This window comes from Neopelma chrysocephalum, unplaced genomic scaffold (assembly GCF_003984885.1).
Source record: "Neopelma chrysocephalum unplaced genomic scaffold, ASM398488v2 Primary Assembly neopelma1_126, whole genome shotgun sequence".
Classification (NCBI taxonomy): Eukaryota; Metazoa; Chordata; class Aves; order Passeriformes; family Pipridae; genus Neopelma; species Neopelma chrysocephalum.
In genome coordinates this window covers 554769-568353 of record NW_020897788.1, presented here as the reverse complement: position 1 = coordinate 568353, position 13585 = coordinate 554769, and the positions used below count along the sequence as shown (strand labels likewise).

Here is a 13585-nt window from a genome sequence, read left to right as displayed (position 1 = left end):
CAGTTAATACTCTTCACACCATGTATGGATAACATTTTTTTTGCTAACTGTCAAATTAGGAATTGGAACAAGTGCCAGCACCTGACTTTTGCAAAATGATGAATCAAGTCCCTCCCACCTCCACAACAAAACACCAAACAAAACCAGCCCCCAAACCTCTATATTTCACCTCCTGCTTATCTTTCTTAACAGCTCCATTCTTTCAACAACCTCAGATTCATCTGCAACACCTCCCTTAACCTTTTGTCCTCTCACATCACAAGCATTCATTCCTTCCTTTTTTAATTTCTGCTCTTTCAAAGCTAGACCATGCTTGATTAATTTTTCATAAAACATAACCTTTTTCTGCTCTTTCCAAATCTCAGTATTTGCCTTACCAGTATAGCAGTAATGCCTGAGTTTAAAACAATCTCATGCTTTTGCCATTCTCTCCCTCCTTTCAAATTTCTTTCCGCTTCTGCCTTGACAAAAAAAGTTCAAACTTATTATCTTCACCTTTGAAGAAATGACAGACCTGCTAATATACTACTTGCAATTTTTTTCTGTCCTCCTTCTCCCTCTGCATATTTCTCCAAATCCTCTGCTGCATCTGTTTTCCTCATGCTTGGTTTTATATTGTTTCACTGCCAGCCTTGCCACTGGAACAACTGCATTTTTCCCACCAGCAAAACAGCCTTCTCTCTCAAGTCTCTTTTTAATCACTTCTGCATCTGTTTCCATGCCAGTTGTGTCCCTGCACAATCTGTAAACTGTTACCCTTCAATATATCCAAATATTTCATCTGATACAGACTATGGCCATACTTAACCCTTGGAAAATTCAACTAGTTTGATGAAATTATTGCAGGTACAAATCTGGCCTCGTATCTTCAGCGTGCGTAAATCCCCAAGTACACTCCTTTGGCAACTTCCCATTATCTTGTTTCATTTGCTTGTTGTTTAGGGACATAAAACACTCATCTGAACGATAGGGTGGTTTTTACCCAGGGCTTTATTCTGATTCCCAGAGCTTAGATTTGAAATATGCTTTTGATAGGATTCCCACTGGGCTCTTAAGGGCGTTAATCAATACTGGCAGCCATTCAGACCTCAGTGGACTCACCACATTTATCCTATCATTCCATTAAATTTTAATCAGGCTTTAATGGCTTTGCTAAATAAACTTTTCTCAACAGCTGAGTACAGATGCAATGTCTGAGTTGTTGCCATTGCATTTATGCAGCGGTGCAAATGCCCTGAAAAAAAGCTTTTTCATTCAGCTACAGTTGGCTTTTGAAAACCTTATGTAGGTGAAATATTCTCCTCCTGTTAGAGACCTTTCAAGAGCACTGACATATAATGGGCTGGGCAGTTCCTGCAGGGGAGGAAAGATGATATCCAAAGTTTGTCTCATTGCTTTTTTGCCTTCTAGTTTCCAGCTTCAGTGAGCACTAGTTCAGTGCTTTTCTAAAAGCCCATGGAATTTTTCTTCTTGAGAAGGTTTTTTTTCTATTTTACTCTTCAGTAACCTTTTGAAGGCTTGGTCACTGGATTTTTCTGTATTGTTTCTGGACTTCCATCTATTCCAAAGTCCACTTTTTTATTTGACATATAATTCAGAGCACTTTTATGCCCTTATGCTCTAAGAAATGTGCAGGATTTGCTATAGGTCTAAATATTTTACTGCAGATTATTTACATCTTATTTTAGATGGAGAATAGCATTGAAAATGATGTGTCTGTGACTGACTTAGATCATACTCACCAGTGGCAGATCCTACTGGTCACTATGTGAAAGATATAGTTTTTGCCATGCATTTCTTGTTGCTGTTCCACCATGCAAAGTAAATTGTAGGACTTTATCAGCTTAAATCTTCCAAAATTCAAGTTGCAACTTGGTGTTGCTTGGCAGTATAACCCATGTTTCATGCTATCATGTGTAACACAGTCAGGTTTATACTATTAGCATGGAATGAAGTCAACTAATAATTTCTTCTTTAGTCAACAGTTAACAGAGTTCCATGCAGTTTTAATTAATTATTATTAATAGATTCCATTAATTCAATTAAATATAATTACTCTAGTTCATTTTAATTGCTAATGAGTGATCCTAATTGACTCTTCAGCCATTAAAAAGATGGGAAATCTTTATATTATTCAAAATATTTGCAAGATGAACCCCTTCCACAGTTTATTATGAGATGCAATAACTGCCCTCTAATCTGGACATCACAGCAGTAGTAGCCTTGTAACCTGTGGTCCTGCTTTCCTCACTCAGCTACAGCAACAAGGAAGGGATGTCCTGGAATAATCAGGTGTCTCTGCCCACACTGGTGCACTGGAATACAGCTGACACAGAGTCACAGAGGTGGAAGGGACTTTGAGCAGGGAATAAATCATCTCTTCACTCTGTGTCATTCCTGACATACTTCTCTAACCTGCACTTAAAGACTATCAGGGCCATTAATTCTTATCCTATACCATGTCTTGAACAAGATGCCTCCCTTGAGCATGGGGCTTTGACTGGCACAGATTGCAATTCCTCTTTGCAGCTCTTTCATATGCCCACAAAGACTAAACATCTCTCTTGCCCTTTCCTTTGGGCTTCACACTGGGTCGGTCCACACATCTCATCTTCTTGGCAAGTATCCTTTTTGATTTTGTTGTGGACTCTTTGTCCACCTCCTCCATACATTTCTTGAAGAATTAAAGTCCAAAAAAGAGAGTACTCTGAGCCCTCACCAATGTAAAGGGAGAGAAAAATTTACTTCACAGACCTTGCAGGGGATACTCTTATTTCTAGTTTCCAGGGTGCCATTTGCATTTGTTAGAGCAATGCAAATGCCCCTGACCTACTGCAAATTCTAGAGCAATTTCTGTCAGCAGACTTCTGTCTGAACAGTTTTTCTCTGTTCTCTACTCTAGAGCTGATTATTCCAGCCACAGTGGAGTATTGTGCCATTGTCCTTACTTATTTCTGGTTAGTTTTAAGCTAATTAGTTACTAAATTATTTCTTAAATTTGTTGTGATGATTTTAAATTCTAGCTCTAGCCTGCTGTCTGCCTGAGTTCCTACTCAGCTTTGTATTGCCTGAAAATTTCAAAGTTTAGTTGCAGTCTCAGGATCCAGAAGTTTAATAAAAATATGGGGAAACACAGACTGCAGAACAACCCCAGCCCATATTTCTTTCCATCCAAATTCCATTCCCTCCATACAGAATGTTGCCAACACAGTGTCCACCAGCAGAAATTTCATGAAGACCATATTTCTCCAGCTTCTCATCAGGATCTCAGGGGAGAGTTTTACAGCCTTGCTGAAGTCAAGGTTTAGGAGATCAGCTGTTTCTCCCATCCTCACAAAGCCTGCACCCTGGTACAAAAGGAAACCAAGCTGTTTGACAGAATTAGTTCTTGACAAATCCATGTTGGCTCATACTTATCTCCCTGTTATCTCTAAGGTGCTTATAAATACTTTTCTGATAATTTGTTCCAAAAATCTTTCAGCAGTTGACATTAAGCTGACTGGCCTGTAATTTCTTGGCTTCTCTTTTCCCTTCTTTTAAAAGACATTAATGATACTGGCTCTGTACTGATCCTCTGCTTTCTTATGTATTCTTGGCAAATTCACAAAGATAAAGAGCACGCTGAAAGAGTTCATATTACCTATAAAATTATTTTTGCCTTCAAATACAAAACAGTTTTTAATAAACTTCTTGTTGCTCGGTAGTAAGAATATCTACAATATTTAATGCCTAAGTAAAAATATCTACATGTTTAAAACAGGTATTTATAAATGAAATTCTCACAGCAGTATCAGAAATACTGTTTTCTACCTCCCTTTAGCAGGGTAAAACACTGCTTGAGAACAAATATTGGCTCTGTAGCATCAGCAACAGCTTCTCAGGGTAATCTTAGATCACACATTGCTTACAATTTCACTGTGAAGGTAATGCATTATTTCAAATTTACTTTCTAATTGCTCGATCTGATTTTGGTTCAGGAAAAAAAAAAATTATATCAGCAGTTTCCAGTGCAGGTTTTCTTCTTTACAGAGTCATTTTTGAAAGCAAAGTGCCCTCTTTTTCCTGCCAGAAAGGAACATGCCTCCAATAAATAAAAGTGCACACGAGTGCTGAGTGTGAAAGCAAAAGAAGGAATATTAGTTATGAGCTCTAATGTTGCTGCCTCTCTGAATGCAGATAAACAATAACAGGAACCATTAAAGTTAGGGAGGGCCATCTGGCTTCTTTTCCCCAAAGCTGACTCTGTCTAGTGAGGCCATTTTAGATGGATATATAACATGTACTTTACAACATCGTTCTGTGGAACTTGCTAAAAGTCTTAATTTTTCTCTTTTCTTCCTTTCCCCCAAACTTGCTAAATGGAGGTGTCTGCTGTAGCAGCTAAACTGTAGTTGAAAAAAAGGGTGAGCCTGATAGCAAAACCGCTCTGAGAATAACTTCATAACGATTACTGCATGAAACAGCAATATATCATAATATTTTCTCCATCTAGTAACACTTATCTTAGCCTCTGCTAGACCTGCCTCGAGGAATTAAAATTTTGGGCTGCATCCCAGGCTTTCATTTGCTGTACAGTCTGCTGCAGTTAGTGCTCTCAGGGAACTAAGCATGTTTCTTATAAACTCTTCGAAAGAACAAAATACGTGATTTTCACCTACTATCCACGCCTGTAAATAAATCTAACTTTTTTTAGCAAGTATTTTAATTCTCTGAAGTGAATGGAAATGTGTCAGTCACAAGTTTTCAGGCGGGAAAAGGAGCATTAGGGTGGCAAATAGTGACAACGAAGAACGCAGGACGACCCTGTGATTACACCAGGTAAATGCATCCCTTCCTCCTCCAGCTCTGAGATTCACAAAACTGGGCCAGATTGGAGCATCTTTCAAACCTAAACATCTGTCTATTCAGCAAAAATGCTGCAGAACCTGAGGAGCTTTCTTTCCCACACTGATCCCTGGAGAGTGAATTCCCTTCCTCATGAAGGAGGTGAGCAAGTACAGTGCAGTGGATAGGCCTGATGGATTATTTCAGTGCCAGGCTGCCACAGAACCTGCTGCAATACCACGAGTTCTCATCTGATTAATATTGCTGTGGCCCTGGTTCTCACCTCACTGCACGACTGTTGTCAGCACAGCTTGGACACTGAGCAGCAACACAGCACTGACAGTTTCTGGTGGTCTGCAGCTGCAGAAAAATACTGAAAGAAGTTCAGTACCCTGGTGATAAGGTTTTTTTGTCCATTTTACGTGATGCTATGTAGCCAGCCACAAACATCCCCAAAAGGCTCCTTCTAGATGTGTTCCTTTTCTGTGGTTTAAATCTGTGCCCACACTTTGTGATGCACAAGGAGGGTGAGTCCAGACCAGAGGCAACACAAAGCTCTCCAGGTATCATTCTGGGCAACTGAACCCAACAAGCAGTAGCCCCCTCAAGCACACAAGCCACCCGGCCTCCTAATCACCCTGTTCTTGTCCATGAGTGGCTAAATCCAATTATTTTAGCCAAGAATGACCCTTTAAATGGAGCTGTGAAAACAGCAGATGATATTTAACTTGTAATAGAGTAAGCTCTATAAATCTGTGAGCCACAGATTTAGAGAATGGGATAAGTGGGGGATGACGTGTCAGGATGAAAAGAAAAACCTTAGGAAAAGGACTTTTGTAGGAATTATTGCAATCATCTGACAGGGCAAGGCTGAGGAAAATGTTGTGGTGCCCAGCACAAACAGAGAGGGAGCGAAACTGGGATTTGGACCTGGGTTCTATTACTGGATCACCCTCTGAAGTGCTGCAGAGCTTTCAGTCCAACGTGGCACTCATCACCATTTCCCCTCCACAACATGAGACTGCATTTGTGTCATGTATGAAGACTGCAAGATCACCAAGCAGTGGTTCAAACCCCATGTGATTTACCTCATTATGGCCATGCTCCAACAAACAGCAGTGGCAAACTGCCAAAATGCTCACGATAAAGGTTTTGTGGTGGGTTTTTTTGTTTCTTTGTTTTTGACGTCTAATTTTCTGTGTGGTTGTTGTTTGTTGGTTTGGTTTTTGTTATTATGCATCTCTCTTGGTTGTCTTTCTTGTTGTATCTTCTATAGTCTGTATCAACAACCCTGAGCAAACATATTTGACTACTTTTATCCTAATTACTAACCACATCTTTCTATCAATACAGATAGCTGCCCTTTCAACTCTTCTTGTCTTTATTATTTCCTCATGTGCTTGCAGAGTAAGCGATTGCTAAGATCTCCATGACACAGGCAGGTGAATAAAATATGTCCCATCCAAAGTCTGTGTGTGAAACTGGTAACAAGAAATTGTACCTGGATCTCCTCAATTTCCCAGTATTAGCCACTTTCTTTCCAAGCACAGATTACTTCTATCTGGCAGTTGTTGGAGTAATATTGAAAGAGGAGTGAGCTTCTAGCCCCTGAGGAAATACTAAGCTGGAAGCCCACATCCTTTTTCAGAGAAATCTCTCTAAGTGTTACCAGAAATGAACCCACATGAACCTTATTTCTGGTCAAAGAACCATTTTATTGATAGAAAATTTCAGGTGTACTTTTGTGGGATGATTAACTCACAAGCCTCAATCTTATATTTTTAGGGGAAAAAAAAAAAGAAAAGATAACTGAGTTTCATCTTTTGGAAATGAGTTTTATATAATTGTAAAAATAAGGCAGTATTTCTGAGGAAAATTCGGTGTCAAGTGTCTTCAGCAATTTAGGATGTCTGATGATGCACAATCACTGTAATTAATTGCCATCATCTTACAGAATTGGTTCTAAGTAGCTGATGCCTTTCCACTAAGAATATATCTGAAGGATCTTCATATTGCAAATCCATGCCAATTTTTTTTCACCCAAAAGCTGAAAGTTAGCAGCCAGCATACAGACATCTTGTGAGGCGGGGAAGACATAATTTAGCTGAGCTTGCTGTTAAATTCATACTAATAGCAGAAAGTAGGCACTGCTATCTGTAAAACAGGGAATTAAAAGCTATTAAGATTTTAGCAGTTAGGGATCAAGGTGGGGAGGGAGGCTTTGCTTGGAGCTTATGATTCATGGTGCAGCCTGTACTGTCATGAAAGCAAATATCCCACCAAGGCTGTGAGGAGGGAGATGGCAAATGGAGTTCTTCTGGAATATCCTCACATGGTTCATTGCAGAATCTCGCTTTGAATTTGTAAGACTGATCCATTTTTGCAGGCTTTTGGAGGAAGACAGAGGGATGTGCCAGTGAATTTTTGCAGGTTGTGGTACGTGGGAAAATATTTCTTCTGGTGAGAAATGGATTGTTTCTGCCCTCTGTGTAAAAACACTGCAGTGTTACAAGTGATCCTTTAAATAATAAGAAAGATAGACTATCTTATAAGCCCTTCCAAATCTCACAACATTTGTTATATTCACTGAATGCTTTTCATTAGGATTACTAAAGATAAAGCCTTTCTGTTTCTTTGTATCTTCACAAAAGCTTTTAAAAGTGTGTACTTATATCTGCAGGACACAACTATTATTAATGAAGCAGCTGGATTTCTTTTTAAACAGGTTATTTTGCAGCCATTTGCTCTGCTAATTACTAACAGAAATGCTGACATATCTACAGTGCTTTGGGATGTTGAATACTATCTAAAGTACATTTTAAAAGCATTTTAGAAGAATAACCCGTATCTGAATTGTGAATTGAAACTGTAAAATAATATACATGGAAAACAGCTGCAGAAATTATTAGCTCACATTTCCCCCCAGCAGATTTGCTTCCAAATATATCCCATGCAATGTGAGAAATATTGCTTCACAGTAACATCATCATTTTGCTGATCTCAGTTTCTATTAAAGTATCCTAATAAGTGGTGACTATTCTGATAAATGGATGCAGGTGAAGAAAAACTGGGATATAGATATCATACTCGAGCAGTTCAGAGAAAGGTAATTCTCCTTCATGAATTATTTCAGTACTTGCTTTAATTCACTTCGTGAAATTCTGCACACACACACACACACACACACACACACACACAGGGCAATATTTCAGGCCCAGGCAAGTCTTTCTGGGGCACTGCTGAAAAATTAGAGACCATGGAAGCTGCAGGTACTCAAATCAGTGGCAGTCTGTCTGCTGCAGATGGAGAGAGAGATGAGCCAGAAAGGCAAGGGGGCTGATTTTTAAAGACTCCCCATTTTGTAAGACATGGATGAGATCAAACGCTCCGTAAAAATAACTCAATTTTGAGAAATCAGCAAATTCTCACCAAAAACTCTGGTGCTGGCATGTTTCTGACATCATGACAGATATCTGTTGTGTGTCTTGATAATGAAAAATAAAAAACTATTTGGGAGGGCAAGCAAAGAGGACAAGAAATGTAAGATTAAAAACACTATGCAATAATCAAAACAAAAAGGAAAGGAGAACCAGTGCCTAGAAATATCTAAGATAATGGCCCTGATGTACTTTCAGGGTGGTCTCCTTTGTTCCAGGTGCTCTTCTCTTGTTGCTACCCCTTTTCTCAACCAGCTGTCAACCAAGTACTGTCTGTATGACTTTCTCTCCCTCTCTCTGATGTGTCTTCTTCCTAAAATGTTGGCTGTTTTTCCCTCCTGCTTATTCACTCTTTTCTCTTACCAGTTCCTTCTTCCTGCTCCCAAATCATCCTTCTATCACCACCACTTAGATTTTCACGCAGGTGTTTCCACAGCTCCTTGTTTAAGGTCTTCCCTTTGGAAGACCCTTTCAAACAAGTTCACAGACCCACAGGCCCCTGATCCCCTGCCCTGAGCTTGCCCACAACCCCAAATTTACCATTCTGCAAGATGGCAATGCCAGGGCAGTGGGTAAGTGAGGGCTGGTGTTTACTTTTTATGACAAGTTTGAAATACTTGACTTTAAAATTATTCCCACAAGGTCTTATGACAGTGGGTCTCTGCAGCATTTCCAGGGGTTCTGTTAACAAAAGAGGCCACTTTAGGATAAGTTTAGCTTAAAGGGGAGGTCATCCTTTCCTTCAGTTTTTCTAGGAAAAATTAAATATAATTGTGCCAACATATTACTCACAATTTCTGTAGCCCTTCTTTAATGTTTATTAGTGACATTTGGGGGCTAATTAACGCCAGGACATTTCACCCATGAACTGTTTTCTAATCCAATTTGTTAAATGCAAGTAACCATGAATAATTATAAATCAATTACTGAGTGTATTCTACACTTCACCAACCAAAAAAAATCACAACAGAGTATTTTTGAAGGTGATTGAGAAAAATGAGCCACCTCCATAAGACCAGGCATTTATCCTTCAATTTATCTTTTCCTTCACAAAAACACTTTTTGAAATACATTTTGCTAAAGTCAGGGACTACTTTTGTAGAAGAAATCAATTATATTCCTAAGTTTAAATCTTCTTCTTTCCCAGCCATGCTCTAATATATCACTGTACCTCAGAAATGTACCCTGGGGAGAAAGCTTCTATTCTTCACTAAAAATCCATGAATAACATTATGTAGAAATTAATTTGTGATAAATGATTTAAATCTTAACCTAGAATGGTGTCTTATTCAAATGTCATCAGAAAATGGCACCTCACCCGCAGAAAGGAGTCAAGGGATCCGTTCTCCATGTATTCAACTACAATCATTACTGGTCTGCCTGCAAAACAGCAAAGAAATACATTAAGATTATGAACATATTATGGAGCTTTTATAATTTCATCTGTTATGCGCAGATTAATCACAGTAGTTAAATATGTTATGTATTTTCAAAATCCTCATTTATACCACAAACACAATAACACAATTCCCTTACTATCTAAGAATCATTTCCTATCTTTTGGGGTTTTTTTTTGGTGCTGGATTAGCTGAATGTTCATAATTCACTCCAGTGTATTCTCCCTTAAAAAAGATCAAAGAAAAGCCTGCTCTCTCCAAATAACAAATATTTTTGGAATATATTCAAGACAAACCCCAAATATATACATAAGGCATGTCCAAGTAATTACAAACTCAATGTCATAATCCTCCTCTCAAATTAAAATATCTCACTGACTTTGGACATAAAAAACAAATCGAAGGGGATGTCACAAAAAAAGCTCTCCTAGATTGAGTGTGTGTATTGGGTGTGTATAATTCAGCAAAACTCTGAATTCATCTGTTTGTAAATACATAAAATATACAGAATGTTACTCAAATCAAGGCTTTGCTCAACTAGCTCAGTTTTCCTGTGAACATTTATGAATGAAAATTTACATTTGAAGGGAATAACAAATGGAGCTACTGAGCTTCAAAACAGTGCCCCTGCTTTCCTATGGGTAATCCTTTGGCACTCCAAGCTTTCCAGAAACTCTTTTGTAAGGTTCTCTAGAGGTCCAGAGGATGTCATTACAGCTTTTATGCTCCTTAGATTCATATCCTTCAACTTATTTGTATCCAACAACTTATTTTCACACTTATTTTAAATGCAGCTATTAATTCTCCTGCATTCTCTCACAAAATATTTCCCCCTCCAAAAAAATCTCAACTGTTTTTCCTTTTGCTCAGACCCTACGCAATCCTATGGTTCCAGGGTGGCACCACATCCAAATTGAAGTAGAATAACACCTTACATTTATTTCCTAAAAGGGTATCAAAACCTGAAAATAAACTTCTAAGCTGGGTACTGAATTAAATAGCATTTCATTATTGCCCTTGAATAAACTACCACTCTAGAAATGCTTGACACTAGAGGGTCAATCACCCTGCCAACAAGGCTGCAGAGCAACAAGTTTTTTAGAATGAATATTACAAAGGAGCCATTCTAATACAGAAAAAACTAATGTAATGAAGAAGTATGTTAGTCAGATTGGGAAGGAGATAAAAAATCTTAAAGTTAAAAATCTTAAAATGGCAAATTTTTCTTTCCCTGGGAATGCCCGTCTCTTTTGTGGCTTGTGACCAAGGGTGACACTGTGAGTCTGCCATTTCACTTCCTCCATTCAACACTAACTGTGCCAATAATTTTCAAATCCAAAAGAAGACTCTTTAATCGCTTTTTTTTCCTCTGCCTCTCAAATTATGTTTGTGTTTTATTTGGATGAGGGGATGAGAAACAAACACAGTGTTCAGGCTGATAAAGCGTAGAAGGGCATTTTGATTGTTCCAGCCCATTTCTGTTCAGTTTGGTTAACAGTGAAAGTGTTTAATAAACTGTCCACAATATATACAATAAGCCACAGCCAGATATTTCTCCTGAGGTGTTACAGCTAACTTTCAATTTAAAAAAGGGAACGATTCATTTCTGTGTTCATCCCAGTAGGTCAACTTGGAGTTCCAGGTACCCCAGTGATGCTCATTCAAATACTTCAGTCTACTCTTTCTGTAGTTCTTCACTATATTTTCTCATTTCCTCTATTGAAATTTGTGATTATTTCTGTGTTAGCCCTCATGTTTAGGTCCTCAATGCATAAAACAGTGCTTCACAGTGTTAGCACAGTAGTAGAAATTTTTCCTGTGTGAAAATTTCCAGATGCCTTAGTAGTCTTTTTGGATAGCCTTTCAGAAGTGTTAAGAATTACCAACTTCTTTTTATTTTAACTGAATGTTTAGTCTCAGCTGCAGATGAGCACCTGCCTCCAAATCAATTATATTCATCTGCATCCATTGGTTATACCCTGGTTTTGCATTATAAGCTTAAACAATACATCACTTTTAAGCTCTTTGAGATCACAGCATTGTAAAAATTTTTTTCTTTACTTCAGCTTGCTAATGATGACTAGCTGGATAGCCCATTCTCTTTAGTTTCAAGCACATGAGTGACCTACATTCCCTTACCTTTATCATTTTCTTATTGTCAAGGGGCTGACACCTCCACGTGGAAGGAATATCCTATAATCTAGAGAAGTAAACCAAGAAGTAAAGAGCCTGATGCTACAGGATCTTACTGTATGCAGAACTCTCTCAAGCAAGTAGTAATTTCTAAATTGTTGCAGACAATGGCATTTTTCAATAAATAGGGAGGTAAAGCTGGCTTTCAGATGGCATATTTGGCCAGGTATAAGTTAGCCAGAAATTTCTCTTTCTGGATAAATCAACAACTAGAACACCTGTATGGAAAACTTACATTTGAAGGGAATAACAAATGGAGCTGCTGAGCTTCAAAACAGTGCCCTTAGTTTCCTGTGGGTTATCCTCTGGCACTCCAGGCTTTCCAGAAGCTCTTCTGTGAGGTTTTCTAAAGGTTCATGGGCTCTCATTACAGCTTTAATGCTCCTTAGATTCATATCCTTCAACACAACTTATTTTCACACTTATTTTTAAATGCAACTACATTTTCTCACAACATATTTGCCCTCCAAAAAATTCCTACTCTATTTCCTTTTTCCTCACACCCTCTGCTCCCATAAACTTCTAGGTTAAAGTAACTGTGAAATGTATGCATATGCATTTATCTGTGGATTTAAATAAAGAGACTTCAGTATTTTTCACTGGATAATGATTATGAGTTTTTAAACTACTCAATGTGGTCCTTGAATGACTTGATGTGCCTTAACACAAAACCAGCTATTCCACATGATAGCACAGGAATGGCAGGATTCACTAAATATACCAGAATAAGTAGCATTTTTCTTCAAGCAGGTTGCTGTATATCAGAAGATGAGCATATCATCAATAAATTTATTCTCTCAGGCTGATAGCTCCCCACTGACTCAGTTTGTATCACTCAACACCCTTCCTAAATTTCAAAAATGAAACTGGCTCCATCACTTGATTAGCTCAAGCAAAAGTCTTAAATCTGGATCTGAACACTGACTTATCAAATAATCTTCTTTTAGTGTGACAGCACTTGATAAAAGCCACCCTATTTTGACTGCAAGTTTAATGTATCACTGAAGCTGTTTGTGTATTACAAGCTGGATTGTGACAGTCAATACAGGGAGACTTTCAGTCAGCACAGTGTTTGTCTTTGGAGGACCTGAACATCAGAAATGTCTCATCTGTTGTTGTGGTTGCTTAAAGAAATAGTAGGCTATGGATGACATTGGCTGATGTTACTTTCATTTTAACTGCAAAGAGCAGATATCATCCTTTATATCAAGGTACAATTTGAGTGCAGAAAAACTTTGTGGTAAAGCTTCCTACAAACACAAAATACTGCTTTTGTTTTAAAGAGGACTGCAAAATCGACTTTGAAAAATAATACTGGGAGATTTCTGAACTACTGTAATGTTTGTCTCTAGACAAAGAAAAAAGCCAAAAGGACTATTACTTAGATTATGAAAATTCACGTTGTTCTCAAGGTACTAAGAAAGATGAATTCTTCATCCTCAAAATGAGAACAGGAATGAATAAATGAGAGGAGGTCAGAGAAGTCTCTAAGACAGAGAAGCAATCTTTGATTATTTTATCCAGGGGTAGGCTAATGCAATGCTGGAAGGCATTGAATTATTATCCTAGGATTGCTTACACACACAAAACAGAGACAAGTTAAACAGGTTTAAGAACAAACAGCAGTGGGATGCACATGGGAGTCAAGACAACAATATGAAGAACATCAGTGTCAAGATCCACATAAGAGGAGGTGTGGAAAAAGGACACTGAGAAAAGTGTCAGCTGAGGACT

General features: G+C 38.2%; 1 protein-coding gene across 7 annotated transcripts in view; it reads right to left on the bottom strand.

Annotated features, from left to right (window-relative positions):
• Positions 1-13585, bottom strand: part of EPHA6 (EPH receptor A6) — a 444142-nt gene that overhangs the window by 51780 nt on the left and 378777 nt on the right. For all 7 annotated transcript variants that reach the window (XM_027698393.1, XM_027698390.1, XM_027698394.1 and 4 more), the window contains one exon: positions 9580-9641. In XM_027698393.1, coding sequence (XP_027554194.1) covers positions 9580-9641 — 62 coding nt within the window. The remainder of the gene's footprint in view (positions 1-9579; positions 9642-13585) is intronic.